The sequence below is a fragment of the Haemorhous mexicanus genome, chromosome Z, assembly GCF_027477595.1.
Source record: "Haemorhous mexicanus isolate bHaeMex1 chromosome Z, bHaeMex1.pri, whole genome shotgun sequence".
In the NCBI taxonomy this organism is placed as follows: Eukaryota; Metazoa; Chordata; class Aves; order Passeriformes; family Fringillidae; genus Haemorhous; species Haemorhous mexicanus.
The window spans coordinates 55,714,610-55,729,061 of NC_082381.1; the positions used below are offsets into that span (position 1 = coordinate 55,714,610).

Here is a 14,452-nt window from a genome sequence, read left to right on the forward strand (position 1 = left end):
TTGGTAGGCATTCTAGCAGAGGTGTAATAAATCTGTTCAAATAAGTGAAAAATTCTGGTTTGTTCCACTTACTCTGCTTTGCTGTCTGGGGAGGTTTAGGTTGAATATTAGAAAAAGGTTCTTCACCCCTAGGGTGGTTGGACACGGGAATAGGGAAGTTCCCCGCTCCACAGGGCAGAGGTCACAGCACCAGCGTGCCACTGTTCAAGGAACGTTTGAACAGTGCTCTCAGGCACACGGTGTGCAGGGTCAGTAGCTGGACTCGATGATCCCTACAAGTCCCTTCCAACTCAGCACAGTCTGTGCTTCAGTGACCCGGCCTCTTGCAGGACCCTCTAGCACCCGAGCCCCGCTCAGCAAGGCGCTCCGGACAGAGCAGTGCCCTCCCGCTGACCGCCGCTGCGGTCACTGCGTGTCCGGCCCCGCCCCGCGCCGGCGCTGACGCGCGGCGGCGGTGACGCCCCATAAATAGCGGGGCCAGTCCAGCGCTCCTCACTCAGCGGCGGCGGCGCCCGTGTCCGCGATCGTGTCCCTGCTCCCGTCGGCGGCGGCTCCAGCTCTTCCTCCCGGGTGAGTACGGCCGGCCCGGTGCTCCGGCGCAGCTCTCGGCGGCCGCGGTAGCGCTGGGCGCCGGCCCACCCCGCGGGGTGACTCCGCAATATGGTGGAGCGGAGCGGGCGGGAGCGCGGCCCCGTATGCGGCGCTGACCGCCGGGCCGTCCCCGCTGCCCCCGCCCCGCGGGCCCCGCCGCCCAGCGTGCTTCGGTGCGCTGGCCGAGGTTCTCCCGGGACCAGAAAGTCCCTAGAGCCTCGTCGCCCCCGGGAGCGGCGTTGGAATGGCCCATCCCTCAAGCGGCCCGTAGGGGCGCTTGGGAAAGCGGTGTGCTTTCCTGCTTAGGGTACCGCGGCGAGCCAGAGCAGGCGCCGCGGCTCTTGTGCGTAGCTCATCGCGCTGCTTTCTTGCACTTCTGTTCATAGGGAGGGGGGAGAATAGGAATGAAGTTTGTAATGTAGCTTGTGTGCTTTCCTCTCCAGAAACTCTTGCTGTCTCTGCAAGGTGCTTGGCCTTGGATTCAAGGCGTCTCACTCACCTGCTGCAGAGGATGGAACCGACTTTTTCTAGGGCTGAACCTATTTAGGGAGTCTCTGAAAGCATGCAAGATTCTAGTTATCTTCCTTGTCTTTAGGAGCAGGAATAACTTCACAGGCTAACTGGACTGGTTTACTGACTAAAATTCAAATGCATGTCCTGTGTGGATTTGATTTTATGAATCAATCTACAACCATTGAATAATCCTTAAAGTATCGGCCCTTCTCCCTTTGGAGGCCAGATACTTTGCCGTTAGCATCTTCTCCTGTTCTGTAGCATGCTTTGCAGTTCATGGTGAAATACAGTAGTACTTCTAGTGATCTGACTTGTAATGCTGTGTGAAAAACATAGCACGTTCCTGCAGGTATTTAAATTCTTGATAAATCAACTTCTTTGTTACCACCGTAGCCATTGTCTGTTACTTGTTTTCCTTGTGTGTTCCACGTACAGTGGTTAATCTCATTACTGGTATTACTTTATGGCACATGTATGTTAATATGTGCAAATATGCCTGCAAGATGTTAACTGGATGCCTTTGTCCTTGTTGCCCGTTATGTAATGGGGAAAAGTTTTATTTTACCTCAGACAGAATATTAACATGTTTCTTTTTTCCTGTTATGCATATGAGACAGAAAACTGCTGTTGGCTTTTTGACAAACCTAGCAAACCAAACGTGGCAAGCCTTGTAAATTACAATCCTTTTGAGGATGGACTCCTAGTTTACCTTTTCATTGCCTTCATTTATGCAGATTCTTCTGGAACTAAAGCATTATGTGAAATCATTCATGGAAAAGGTGCCTTTTGCAGATTTAGTTCAGCCTGCATGTGTACATAGGATGACAGTGTGCTTCAGTGTGTTCTCCTTATGTAGTACTGCAATACCCTACCCCTTCTATAGGGTTCTTGTGGGGACAGCTGTTGGTATTTTCTCCATGGGAATACATGTTGGAATGCATGTTGAGTACTGTAGATTTGTTGAATGACCAATGTTTGCAGTTTGTTTCTGTGGGGAATGTGTAATAATTTAGTTTAAATTAGCATAAAAGAGATTTATTTTCTGAGGTAGGGAAATCTGATGCTCACAGGAATGCTAACTTCTTAGCAAGCAGAATGGAGTGAGCCTTAGGTGGGCTCCCTAGAAGATCTAATCTGATTAATGCTATTGGTGGGGGGTTCTTTGTCTGACTTGCACATCCTAAACTAGATTTTCAATGACTTGCAAGCTGGCTTTTGTTTGTCATGGCTCAAGATAAGTCTGTCTTAATTCTTCTAGAAAAAAATGACTCAACCACCTGGTTATTCATCAGTGAACTGCTGTACCTTATGTCTCATGCATATGCTGTACTTGCATTACCTAAACCACGTTTTGGATTTGTAAATTGTTACAATAGAATCTAATTCCTGGATTCATGAATGTGAACATCCTGATCCCAGTAATGGGGTGGATCACAAGAAGGTTGTTGGTTTCAGATTTTGGCACTTAGACGAAGCAGTTATGATGCCGTAACTCATATATGCTTCTTTCACAGGCTGTGTAAGGTTCAAGATCTGAAAAAAATGGCATTGGCAGCGATTGATCCACAGCAGGTATGTCTGAGTCAGTCCCATAATTTCCTTGTCTAGATCTGAAAATAGGAGTCAACTAACGCCTTTCTCTTTTGAAACAGAACATTGTATCAAGGGTTGCCAACCTTCCTTTGGTGAGCTCCACCTATGATATGGTGTCCACAGCTTACATCACCACAAAGGATAACTATCCTTATCTGAAGTCAGTATGTGAGATAGCAGAGAAAGGAGTGAAGACAATTACATCAGTAGCCATGACAAGTGCTATGCCTATCATTCAGAAACTGGAACCACAAAGTAAGGCAAAGATGAAGCTGTTTAACTTTTGTTCAACTGACTGTTTTTTATATCCAGATGTACTTATAGTTTAACATGGTCATGCTGATCTTGAATGCTGTTTCATGTAGCTGACTGAACCTGTTGCCTGACTTGTTGTGGTAGGCATACTAGCAGAGGTGTAATAAACTGATTACACATTGATAAGACTTTAAAAAAAAGGTAATAATCCAGAGTGAAAGCAGATTCCAGCTTTCATAATACTAAATTGTTGGATGACTTTTATATATGAGATGATTATGCAGTTTCTTGCTCAACACTTTCCTCACCTTTCACCTGGTTTCAGATGCTACTCTTGTGCTTTCTTACACTGAGAACTGTTTAAATTTGGAAGCTGTGTCACAAGGCTGTTGTAACCAGAAGCCTGGTTTCATAGAATGGCAGAGGGACAGGTGTTTCAGCTTCTGCCAGTTGCTTGCAAATTATCAAATGTATTTTCTTTGCCTGCAAGTGAGGATTTTTTTTTTTGGCACTGTAAATCTGCCTTTTTCTTTGGCTTTACTGACTCAGATCTCATTGAGAAGAGGAAACTACTTCAAGGGTGTTGCATGACTTCTTTTTCAAGAGGAGTTTTCAGTTTGATTTTTACTAGGTGAAAAATAATTAAAACCAACTTTTGTAATTTCTTTTGTAGTTGTAGTTGCCAACAACTATGCCTGTATAGGTCTAGACAAAATTGAAGAGAGACTGCCTATACTGAATCAACCCACTGACAAGGTAATTTCTTCAATTTATATACGCTAAGCAGAAGAACCATAAACCCTTCTTTTCTATTATCACTGAAACCCAAGGGAGACACATTTCAAAAAACTGTGCCTGAAGCACAGCTTGGAAGCAATGAGAAAGCCAAGGATTTATCTGTAGAACTGTTTGTTGCCTTTGGGAGACCATTAAATTTTTTTTTTTAATTACTTCAAATTGCCCACCACTTGACCACATTTCTCTATGGGTGCAGTTCACTGGTGGGTGTCTTTTAAAACTTGAGTGTTTGTCTCTTTCTTGTGCAAAGTGCCTGGATTACATTCCCTGAAGTCTTTTGAAAACTTCAAAAGCTGTGTGGCAGTCATGTTCTTTTTTTCTCTTGTACATATTTTTTTAGGGCAAATTTTCTCCTAGATAACCATTATTTGTACAAACTTTAGAATATATTTATTATTTTCTGGATTATGTAGCTCTCACTAGTTAATGCTTTTATTAAATCCATCTTTGTCCTACAACAGGTTGTTGCCAATGCCAAGGATGTAGTTGTTGGAGCCAGAGAAGCTGTAACAACCACTGTGACTGGTGCCAAGGAAACTGTTGCTCACACAATCACTGGAGTTGTGGGCAAGACTAAAGAAGCAGTGCAAGACAGCGTAGAAATTACCAAGTCAGTTGTCAATGGCAGCATTAATACTGTTCTGGGAAGTCGTGTGGTGCAAATGGTGAGCAGTGGTGTGGACAGTGCTCTCACAAAATCAGAGACTCTTGTAGACCAGTATCTTCCACTTACAGAAGCAGAACTAGGTAAGACCACTTAAAGTTTTGATTTTGTTGGAATGGTTATATTGAAGAGAAGCAAGCAGTCATCCACTTATTGCTTATTCATAGTGGAGGAGGAGGCACATGCTTCCCAAACTGTTCTTTTGCCTTGCTGATAGTAATAGCAGCATCTTCACAAGGAAGCAGAATGAAAGTAAGGATTTCTCTATAAAAGTGGTCTATCAGCCTAATCATGGTGCTAAAGGACTACTCAACAAGCCCTGTATTCAGCTGTTACTAGACAGATAAAATTGTCTCAGACCTCTTAATTTTTCCTCCAGTAATCAATTTGCTTCCTTTCTACATATCTAGAGAAGGAAGCTGCAAATGTTGAAGGCTTTGAAGTTGGAGTCCAGAAGCCAAGCTACTATGTTAGACTAGGATCCCTATCTGCAAAGGTCCGCACACGTGCCTACCAACAAGCCTTAAACAAAGTTAGAGATGCTAAACAGAAAAGCCAGGAGACAATCTCTCAGCTCCACTACACTGTTAGCCTGGTAAGTCTAAACTTTCATTTGATATATGAAAACCATATGTTGACCTTGGTTTAGAGTGAAGAAAACAGCCGAAAGAGTCACAGGAAAACTGACTAAATCCATGAATACATTATTACATTAAATAAAAAGAATTTGCCATTAAGCAATTTTTATCACCAATTAGGAAAGCTCTAAATCAGGCTAAGCTGTGAACTAGTGAGCAATTGCTTGTAGCTACAAGCACTGCAGAAACAGAAGTGACGTGTTTAAATTTTTGCCTGTTTTGTAGTGCTGGTTTTGACACCTACTTCATTCAGTGAAGAAAGTGTCATGAAATTTAGAAACACATCAGTCCTTTAAATCCTTTCTATTTGTAAAATTTCAAATTCTTTTGGGACTTGCTCTCTTGCTGCTTCTATCTCTGAGCATTTCTGGTACTTCAGTAGTGTTATTCCAAGAAATACCTTTATGTACATGACAAACATGCACATAGAGTCATGGCCTTCTATATACTTTCAGTTCCTCCTGTAGGATGCCAGCGGGGGGTGGGGAAATAGTCAAGGCAGAGGGGAACACTACACAGCATCTTAAAACTGCTTTCAGTTTTCAATTCTTTGAGACTAAACACACTCTTATACTCCCCAAAGTTGTTTTTATTGAATTTCTGAAGTATTTAAAAAGGAGGGTACAAAACAGTCAAGGTAGAGAAGCCCTAAAAGAACTGTTTGGCTCTACTTCCTTATTTGGCTGTCTTTCAGATCGAGTATGCCAGAAAGAATGTGAATAGTGCCAATAAGAAACTTCTTGGTGCTCAGGAAAAGCTTTATCAATCCTGGGTAGAATGGAAGAAAAATACAGGCCAAAATGATGATGATGATCTGCGTAGTGCTGAGGTAAATAGATGTAAATGTACACCAGAAATAAATGGATTTTATCCCATCAAGGTAATGGCAAGCTAACAGTCCCTAAAGTGTGCAACAGAGAGGCTGCATGCTGAAGCTAAGGACAGCTGACTTCTGAGAACTAGGGGACCTCAACTCTTTAAATGAGTCTACTTGCTGCAAACACTTGGGTTCATTCTCCTGAGAATGCTCATCCTGTTTAGCATGTGAACTCATATTGGGATATGTGTATGTAGATTAGCTAGAAACCATTTATGTGATCTGTCCAGACCAGAAATAATGATTTGTCAGCAGTCTTAGGCACAGACTCACTGAGTCCCACACACAGCTTTCAGAGATAGTTTGTTGATTAGAATGTACTTACCTGCTGTGACTTGTTATTCAGAGTTGAAACAAGAATCTGCTTGACTGTCTCTGGGTAGAAGCTATCAGTTTCTTTCCATGAAGTACTTGAGTGTTGAAGAAATACCAAGTACTTTTAAATCTTTGCTTCATACTTAAACCTGGTTTATTATCTGCTATAGCTTTATTTCACCTACATCCCCTTTACTTTGCTTATGTATCTTGAACAACGTAAAGCTGCTACAGTCATAAAAAGACACTAATGTGCTGTTCTGCTTGTTCTTTCTAGCACATTGAGTCAAGAACTCTAGCTATTGCGCGGAGCCTCACTCAGCAGCTTCAGACCACCTGCCTCACACTGGTGTCAAGCCTACAGGGGCTGCCACAGAATGTACAGGATCAGGTTTACAGTGTTGGGTCAATGGCAAGTGATGTCTACCAGAGCTTTCGGTCAGCATCCTCTTTCCAAGAATTATCAGACAGCTTTATTGCAGCTAGCAAAGGACAGCTGAAGAAAATGAAGGAGTCTCTGGATGATGTGATGGATTATCTTGTTAACAACACACCACTCAACTGGCTGGTAGGTCCCTTTTACCCACAACTGCCTGGCATTCAGCATGCTGAAAGCAAAGGTGAAGGGGAGGAAAGTTCCAGCCAGAAAGACAAACAGCCTGAACACACTACTGAACAAGCTGCATAGCACACATGTACTCTGCTGACAGACCAAGTGAGTGGCCTTACTTAGTGTAGCTGGCAAAAAAAATCAATTTTCACCAGTTCTTGGTGAACAATTAATAAATACAGAAATAGGGGAATCTAGAGGCCAGGACACTTACACATAGGCTGTATTGTTCTGTGTAGTTAAGCCACTCTTAAAAATTCAAACAAGATTCAAGTGCCTAAATATTGGTAGCTGACAGTTGTCAAGATGCCCTGTTAGTCTGTCAAGCACCTCATTGTGCTTCAGTGGTATTAATACCATTAGTCTAAATGAAACCCACCATATCTGAAAGCCTTTGATTTGTTGCTTAGTCTCTACCAGAATGATATAAAAGCCTTACATGCTGTGAAATGCATTTAACAGCTCTACAGTCTAGCTATGTACACTTAAATGCTATGTTTACTGCAGATCACACATTTGATAAATACGCATCTGACTATTTCAGATTCTATTGCTACATCATTCCTGACAAAAGTTCTGTGAGTGCAGAGTGCCAAAGCTGAAAGTGGGGTTTCTGAATGAGTCAGCTGGAGTAAAATGCTGTGACAATGTTAACATTTACAGTACAAATTTAATTGTTGTATTACACAGTAACTTGACGACAGAATCACAGAATATCTGAAGCTGGAATGGACTGATAAGCATCTCCAATTTTGACTCCTGCTCTTTGCAGGACTACCTAAAAACTAAACCATATGATTAAGAGCATCATCTAGATGCTCCATGAACACTATTCCAGTGATTAACCAAATAATTATCAACGCATTTTTTAATATGCAGTGAAATATAAATGAAAGATTCATGCTGTTTGTACCCAGGTGCCTGCTGTTGTGTGTGTTTTTGTAGCTATTGTTTTGTAACCCATTTTTGTATGTTAGTAATAAATGCTTAAGTAGACAAAGCCTGTCTCCTTTATTTTAAAACAATCTAACTTGCTCTTCTGTGACTCTCAAACTGGGTCCAGCAGAAAGCAAGTTTGACATGCAAATGATGTAGATGTGCGTTGAAAATGTTTGCATCTGTATTGATGCATAGATAAGATACTGCTGCAGCATTTCCTTCCTTTTGAATTTCTGTGTATCAGTCCATTGAGTCTTAGCTTTACTGCTGCTTTTGCTGATCCTTGCTGTTGTCACCTTTAAAGATGACCTAAGCTGTGAGCTGCTGGATGTTCTAATATTGAAAAGAGGTGGATATGGACAAAAGAACCCTCTCGTCCCTTCACAGTAGGTGTTATGTGTGCTTGACTTGGCTGTCTACCTGCTTTGTCTTCTGACTCCCTATAAACAGTGTTTACTTCTCAGCTGCATTGCCAGTTTTAACTTTATTTTCCTCTTGAACTTGAGTGACAAATGTATGTTAATGCTCAATTCCTTCAATGGAATTGTTCTCAGTAAGTCCTGTGAACCCCTCCACTGGAAAAGAAGTAGTTACTAAGAAATAGGCTTTCTTGGGTTAGGGCTGTCCAAGTAAGTTATATCTTTTTTCCTGATGCATGCCCAATACAACTTTGGGTTGCAATCTAGTGCAGCAATGCCAGTCAGCATTTTCAAAGAAGTCACCAAATAGTGGGCCAAAAACTCAGTTCAAAGAAAAACTTACCACATAGTCACACATTGCTACATGGAACAAATACCTCCACTTGGTTTGATGTATTCACTAAAACAGATTACATGTTGTCCAGCTGTTTAATGTGAGAGGGTTAGCAGTTAGATCGGGGTTGGCCTAGAAGTGTGAGGAATACTGTTTTAAGCACAGTATTAAACAAAGCTGTAGGAAAACAGGATTGCAGGTAAAGATTCTGTAGCTTACAGCTTTTATATATAAGCATGGTGTTTAACAAGAAATAAACATGAGATGGTGAGACTCCTTTCCAGCTAGGGCCTGGGTCAAGACTTCTGGAGATACAGCGCTTTCAGGAATTAATTTGTTTGCTTTACTATTGCATAAATCCAGCAAGAATATCTTTATCTCAATTTGTAATAATATTGTAGAGTGCATCCACTATTGTAGATTGCTCAGAAACTGGATGGAACTAATTAGTGGTGGGAGCAGTGGGCTGTTCAGAGAAGGGAATTCCTATTCTTCTATGCACATTTTAGAGTCTAGTTGATCTGGGACTTCATCCTGATGTGATCAAACAAAATATTCAAACTCTTCAGTATATTGCATCTGTTCTGTCTTGTGTTACTGGTTTGTATTCTTGCATCATCCAGTTTTTCCAAATCTCAGCAAGGAGATGATGTGGAAAGCAAGGAAAACTTGTTACCAGCTTAGACCTCCCAAGCACTTCTTCATTACCAGGCACTGTTCGGTGGCTTCTCTTCATGGCAGCTGACCTACAACTGGTGGCTGCAAACAGAGCAAGACCTGGTTAAATGCTGTGTCATGTTGTTGTGATAGGTGCTTGTTTTGTTGGATGGTGCCCACCCCCCAAATGTTTTTAAGCTTCTATCCATGCACACACAACCCCCCACCCCCCATCAGAATTAGGAACTCTTCCCTAGTGGAGGAGATGGCTGAATAGTAGCAAATTGGTATGCTACTGATTTTTTTTAAATATAATAAAGTTCTGTGATTAAGATTATTAGACTCTGCTAATAAGGAGAGCATTGAATGTTTTAATTGATTTGCAACTATACTTCCATGGGTATCTTATTGCAGGTAATTTAGCATAGCATTTTCCACACTCCAATCTAACTGCAGCTCTACAGACAGAACTCAGGATTTTTCTCTAGTGCCACTAGGGAAAGGGACTGTTAACATGTCCACTAGAGGCAAGAATGATGCCTTCCAAAGTCTAGTCTTTTTGCCACTGTTTTTGACTGAAGCTGAGGTGCTTCCTCACAAATAAAGAAGGGAAAGCGGAGATACTGCCATCTTACCTGTTTCTCCTTAACTGTATGTATTAAACATCTCTGCTGCACTGCACAGAAGATTGCTTCCTCTTAGTCCAAAATCATGTTTGAGGATATAGCTTGAGCTAGAAAACTGTGAGGTTTTTCTGGAACCTTTTAAAAAGGGTAAGACTGGATGTGTTGAAAATTATAGGAAGCAGATTCAGCTATTTTCAACAAGGCAACTAGATTAAATGGAAGAATGTCAAAGTCACACAAAACTTGGGATGGTAAAGGTTTGAATACTAACCTGATAATAAGATCATTATCTCTTGTTAGGTTATTTAGGGTTTATTTAGAATTCAGAAAATCACTTTTTCTTTTTTAAAGATCACTCAAAAATTGTTTGTGCTAGTTGACATTTCCTCTTCCCAGGTGCATTTAACAGAGAACTATTATTCTGTCATTGCTGATAATTGTTTTTTAGAAAAGCTTTCAATATAAGCATTTCTATATAGCTCCATATGGTATACAAGTTTTGTAAACATATTTATAGCATTGGTCTACGCCAAATTACAAGATTTGTATAAGGCCTGGAATAGCAGTTAGTTTGCCTCAATCTAAAGAAAGATGTAAAGGTTTGGAAATGTCTCCTGTTCTTCAAGATTAATATTTTTGCAATAATCTTTTCTAGAATTCAACTTAAGGTAATATTTTATAGCTAGTAAAATAGGTGAAAGGATTTGGGAACAAGTGATGAATTATTTCCCATTATTTAAAAAAAAGCAGTAAGTACCACCAAAAGGTTTTTTTAAACCCTCAAAAAGATGAAAAGAAACCAAACTTATTTTTAAACATGCTTGGTTAGTAATTTGCATGATCAGAGAGACATGCAGCAGCTTGCTGGAGGCATTATGCACAATGTTTTGTTAAATGAATTTATATTTGCTTATTTCCAATTCATGGCAATTTTTTTTTTTGATTACTTGATTACTAAAAATAAACACTGGTTATGAAAGCTCACAAAATGAGAGCACTGTGTCAGAATGCTAGTGGCTCAGTTCTAAAAACTTAGCCAAAAAAAAAAAAACAAAACAGATTGAAGTTCTAAGTATTGACATCAACATTTGTATGTGAAGATGGCAAAACACCATAGTATTTTTTTGCACTGTTCTGTGTAGGGATTTTGCAAGTATTGTATCTTTGTAAGTGATTTACTGAATCATACAGAGAAATTGCATGAAGCAGAGTTTTATCTGGTCTTACTCTTTTATTTAGTAATTGATAGGAAGTTGAAAGAAAGCAGTGAGTCAACTGGAAGCAAAGATCTTTTACATAAGTAATCCCATAACACCAAAGGCTTTGCATTATTTTACTGATATTCTAATATAATTTAGCATGGTCAAAGCTGAGGTGACATCCAGTTGGTTTTACTCATGCTGAGATACACTCCAATTTGAAGTTCTCTCATGGCTATCAAAATCTTACTATTACATTAAAGGAATCAGGTTCTTCTACTGCATGCATTAAGGAGATGAAGAAAGCAGAAACTTAAATTTGAGCAATTATTCTGTTGTCACTAAGATTAAAATGGATGTAAGTAATAAAAACCTCTTAAATGTATGATAGAGAAAATTCATACTGCTCAGACACACTTAGTATAATATGTCTGTGTCCTAGTCAGTCTAAATACATAAAACTATCCATTTGGGCACATTCTTCAAAACTGCATATGGGCTACTTAATCTACCTGTATTTGTACTGTAGTACGAAATTCAAGATCATGTGCTGATAATGGGGAAGCCGTTGCTTTCTCCAAGCACAATAATGAGAATTTTAGGAAAACTGCCATAAGCAGAAAGATGCAAGATAATTCTTGCTATAGAAATATGCGTTTCCTGCATTCCTAGTGCCTTTTGATCTTTTGGGAAACAAAAATTACTCATCTTATTTTGATCAAGCTTAAGTTCCCAAAGTGGTACATGCATTTCATGTATTCACAGTAGTGCCTGGTTAGTCATATGCTGCTTAAATTCTTTTAAAGATCAGGTTTAATAAGTAATTAGTATTTCAAAGATCCCTGGTGTCCAATGACAACCTACTCTGTAAGACCAGTAATTACTGTGCAGGGCTTTTGTGTTGTGTACAACCTGGTAGCTGAAGGAGTAGTCCCTTTATTTGAGATATTGTCTGCCTTTCTGACCTGTCATCATAGCAGAAAAGCATAGATTTTTCTTGCTTACTGTCTTTCATTGAAGCAAGTCATAAGGTGTTTTGCAGTTAGGGAATGCATTAAAATGCCTCTTCAGTCAGTGCTGAGCTTAAGTTACAGAAATGCCTACAAGCTACTGTTGCTTTGAACATGCAGAACCAAGGTCCTGTCAAAATGCAGCTGTAGTTATTTGCTGATACTGTGTCTGGCTCCAAGTATGTCATATCACCAACATTAAAACTAACCATTAACCATATTACAGATGTATTTTTCACTTGGGGCAAAAAACTTACGAGTAAATTGCTTAATTTTATCCCATTTTTCAGAAGTGCCTAAGTAATCCAAGTCCTACTAAGGGGACTTAAGGGTTGGGACTTAAGCTCCTAAGTGTCTTAGCCAACATTTTTAGAAGTCTGTTAACATCCATGTATCCACTGATGTCTTTCTGGCAATTCCTGAAACCCTGTGCTTCTTAGCAGTACAGAATACTATACACGCAGTTAAAACAGAGGCCAAAGTGAGATTGCAGTTCGAGGTATTTGTTTCATCAGAAAAGGTCTGATGCAGTTGGCAGGCAGAGCAACACAGCAATCCCTATCAATCTCCTCAGGGCAGGTTACTTTGTATAGTCCATTGCTTTGGTGAAAAGAAGAAAGGCAAGTTTTAGTTTGAAAACCTCCTTTCTTAATTTTCCAGTCACTAGTTTCACTAAATTCAGTCCACTACATTCAGCTCTTTTCCATCTCTACTATAAAATCTGACCTTCTAAGCAATTGATTTCCATCTTGTGTAGTATTTGATTTGTCTTAATGATTCCTGTTTCCTTTGTGTCTGAGCATATTTCACTCTAATCAGGATGTTTGGTCTGATTTTTAGAAGTGCTGAGCACCTTTGTGTCCTGTCTTCAGTGAAGGAGGTACTGCACAAAGTTGTTTAGTTTTACTTTTGAATTGATTGAAATTTCCTTCCTACACAGGTTCCAGATTTCGCTATTACAGACCTGTCTTCAGAGTCAGATGATGTCCCAGACATTTTGGATTTGGATGAAGAGGATCAACAGGATTTTTCGCGCACAAATGGTCCTTACACTGCAGGGCAAAGAGCTGAATAGAGAAGCGTAAAAATGTCTTTTTGATACAATGTACCTTTGCCATGTTTAATTTAGATTCCTCCTTTTTAAAGATGAACCTGCCTAGTTTAGGGATTATGGGGATACTTTTTAAAAAAATCAGTACTGTTTCACTTAGCTGCATCAAAAATCTGGGGTTTTCAATGTAAGGAATGCATGCTACATTAATTGCTTAGCACGGGTGTCAGGCTCCAGTTCTACAAGCCAGGTATAGCCTAACCAGTATATCCAACTAATCTGATTTTTATTGATGATTTGTTCTCTTGCTGGTAGCAGCCATGAGAACACCCCAGTGCTTTGCATACAGGGCTGCCAACAAAAGGAGTTGATGAGGATTTGCCCACTTTCAGTCTACGTGAAAAGCAGTGCTGCATCTACCTCTTTGCTGCTGGAAGGGGTAAGAGACTTTGTCTATCTCAGATTTTCTCAGGTTCTTTTGTTAGGCTCTGCTCCTACAGAGCTTAGATGCTTAGAGCTTTCCTTTGGCAAGAGTGCTTTATGCACAAAAGGACTTCCTTTCTTTCCATATGCCTTCTGTGTGCAAATATTATGGCCGTCATGATGCTATGAGTTGTGGCGCCTGAGACTAAAGGGAGTAAATGCTTCAATATTAAGTAATTTGGGTATAAGAATAGCATTTAAATAAGAAAGGGGAAGAGATTTTAAAAAGAAAGGAAAAATAGAGAGTAAAGAGAGAAAGACTTCGGACAAAAGAAAATTTGGAAAAAAAGAGGGAATTGAATGTAAGGAGAATTCTGGCAACAGTGATTTTTAAAAAATGTTTTAATAAAATCTCAATCAGTTATTTGCAAAGGGCTGGTGAGTCTGCATTTGCTCGCACACAGTAACTTCTCGAGGAGTTGGAAAGAGGGGGAACGGGACTGGAGGCGGACTTGTAAGCATTTTTTTCCGAGGACCGTGCCGAGCTGCTGTGGCAGCGAGCTGTCCGTGTGGCCGATGTGACTGCAGCAGGGCGCCGGAGCTGCGGCCGAGCGCCGCTCTGCTGGGCCGTGGGACCCCACTGCGCCCTCAGCCTGGGGCGCCTGGCCTTGGCAGGGCCTGGAAGTCTGCCCACTGAAATGCCTTGGAATAAAAGTTTGAACCGCACAGCCCGCTTGTCGGTGCGAGTTTTTCTTGTTAGGGTTAGGGGGGGTTTTGTTGTTGTTTTTTGTGTTTGTTTTTAAATTTTGTTTGTTTGTTTTGGTTTGTGGAGGTTTTGTTTGTTTTTATTTTGGTTTTGGGAGTTTTGTTTGTTTGTTTGGTGTTTTTGTTTTGGTTTGTTGGGGTTTTTTTTCCCCGCCGCGTAAATTCTGCAATCCGA

At 40.5% G+C, this 14,452-nt stretch overlaps 1 protein-coding gene across 5 annotated transcripts; it reads left to right on the top strand.

Moving 5' to 3' along the window:
• The first annotated feature begins 416 nt into the window (after nucleotides 1-416).
• On the top strand, nucleotides 417-14,238 carry PLIN2 (perilipin 2). 5 transcript variants are annotated; one of them, XR_009485117.1, is made up of 10 exons: nucleotides 418-570; nucleotides 2,619-2,676; nucleotides 2,757-2,952; nucleotides 3,626-3,708; nucleotides 4,212-4,497; nucleotides 4,825-5,009; nucleotides 5,747-5,881; nucleotides 6,522-6,812; nucleotides 12,979-13,528; nucleotides 13,934-14,238. XR_009485117.1 is itself a non-coding variant. In XM_059836806.1 (9 exons), the coding sequence occupies exons 2-9, from the start codon at nucleotides 2,647-2,649 to the stop codon at nucleotides 13,111-13,113; spliced, it is 1,341 nt and encodes a 446-aa protein (XP_059692789.1). In that variant the 5' UTR covers nucleotides 418-570; nucleotides 2,619-2,646; the 3' UTR covers nucleotides 13,114-13,944. The 5 variants fall into 5 exon arrangements, 3 of the variants coding, with proteins under 3 accessions (XP_059692790.1, XP_059692791.1, XP_059692789.1); XR_009485118.1 differs by having other exon boundaries at nucleotides 13,977-14,238; XM_059836806.1 differs by having other exon boundaries at nucleotides 12,979-13,944.
• The last annotated feature ends 214 nt before the right edge of the window (nucleotides 14,239-14,452 follow it).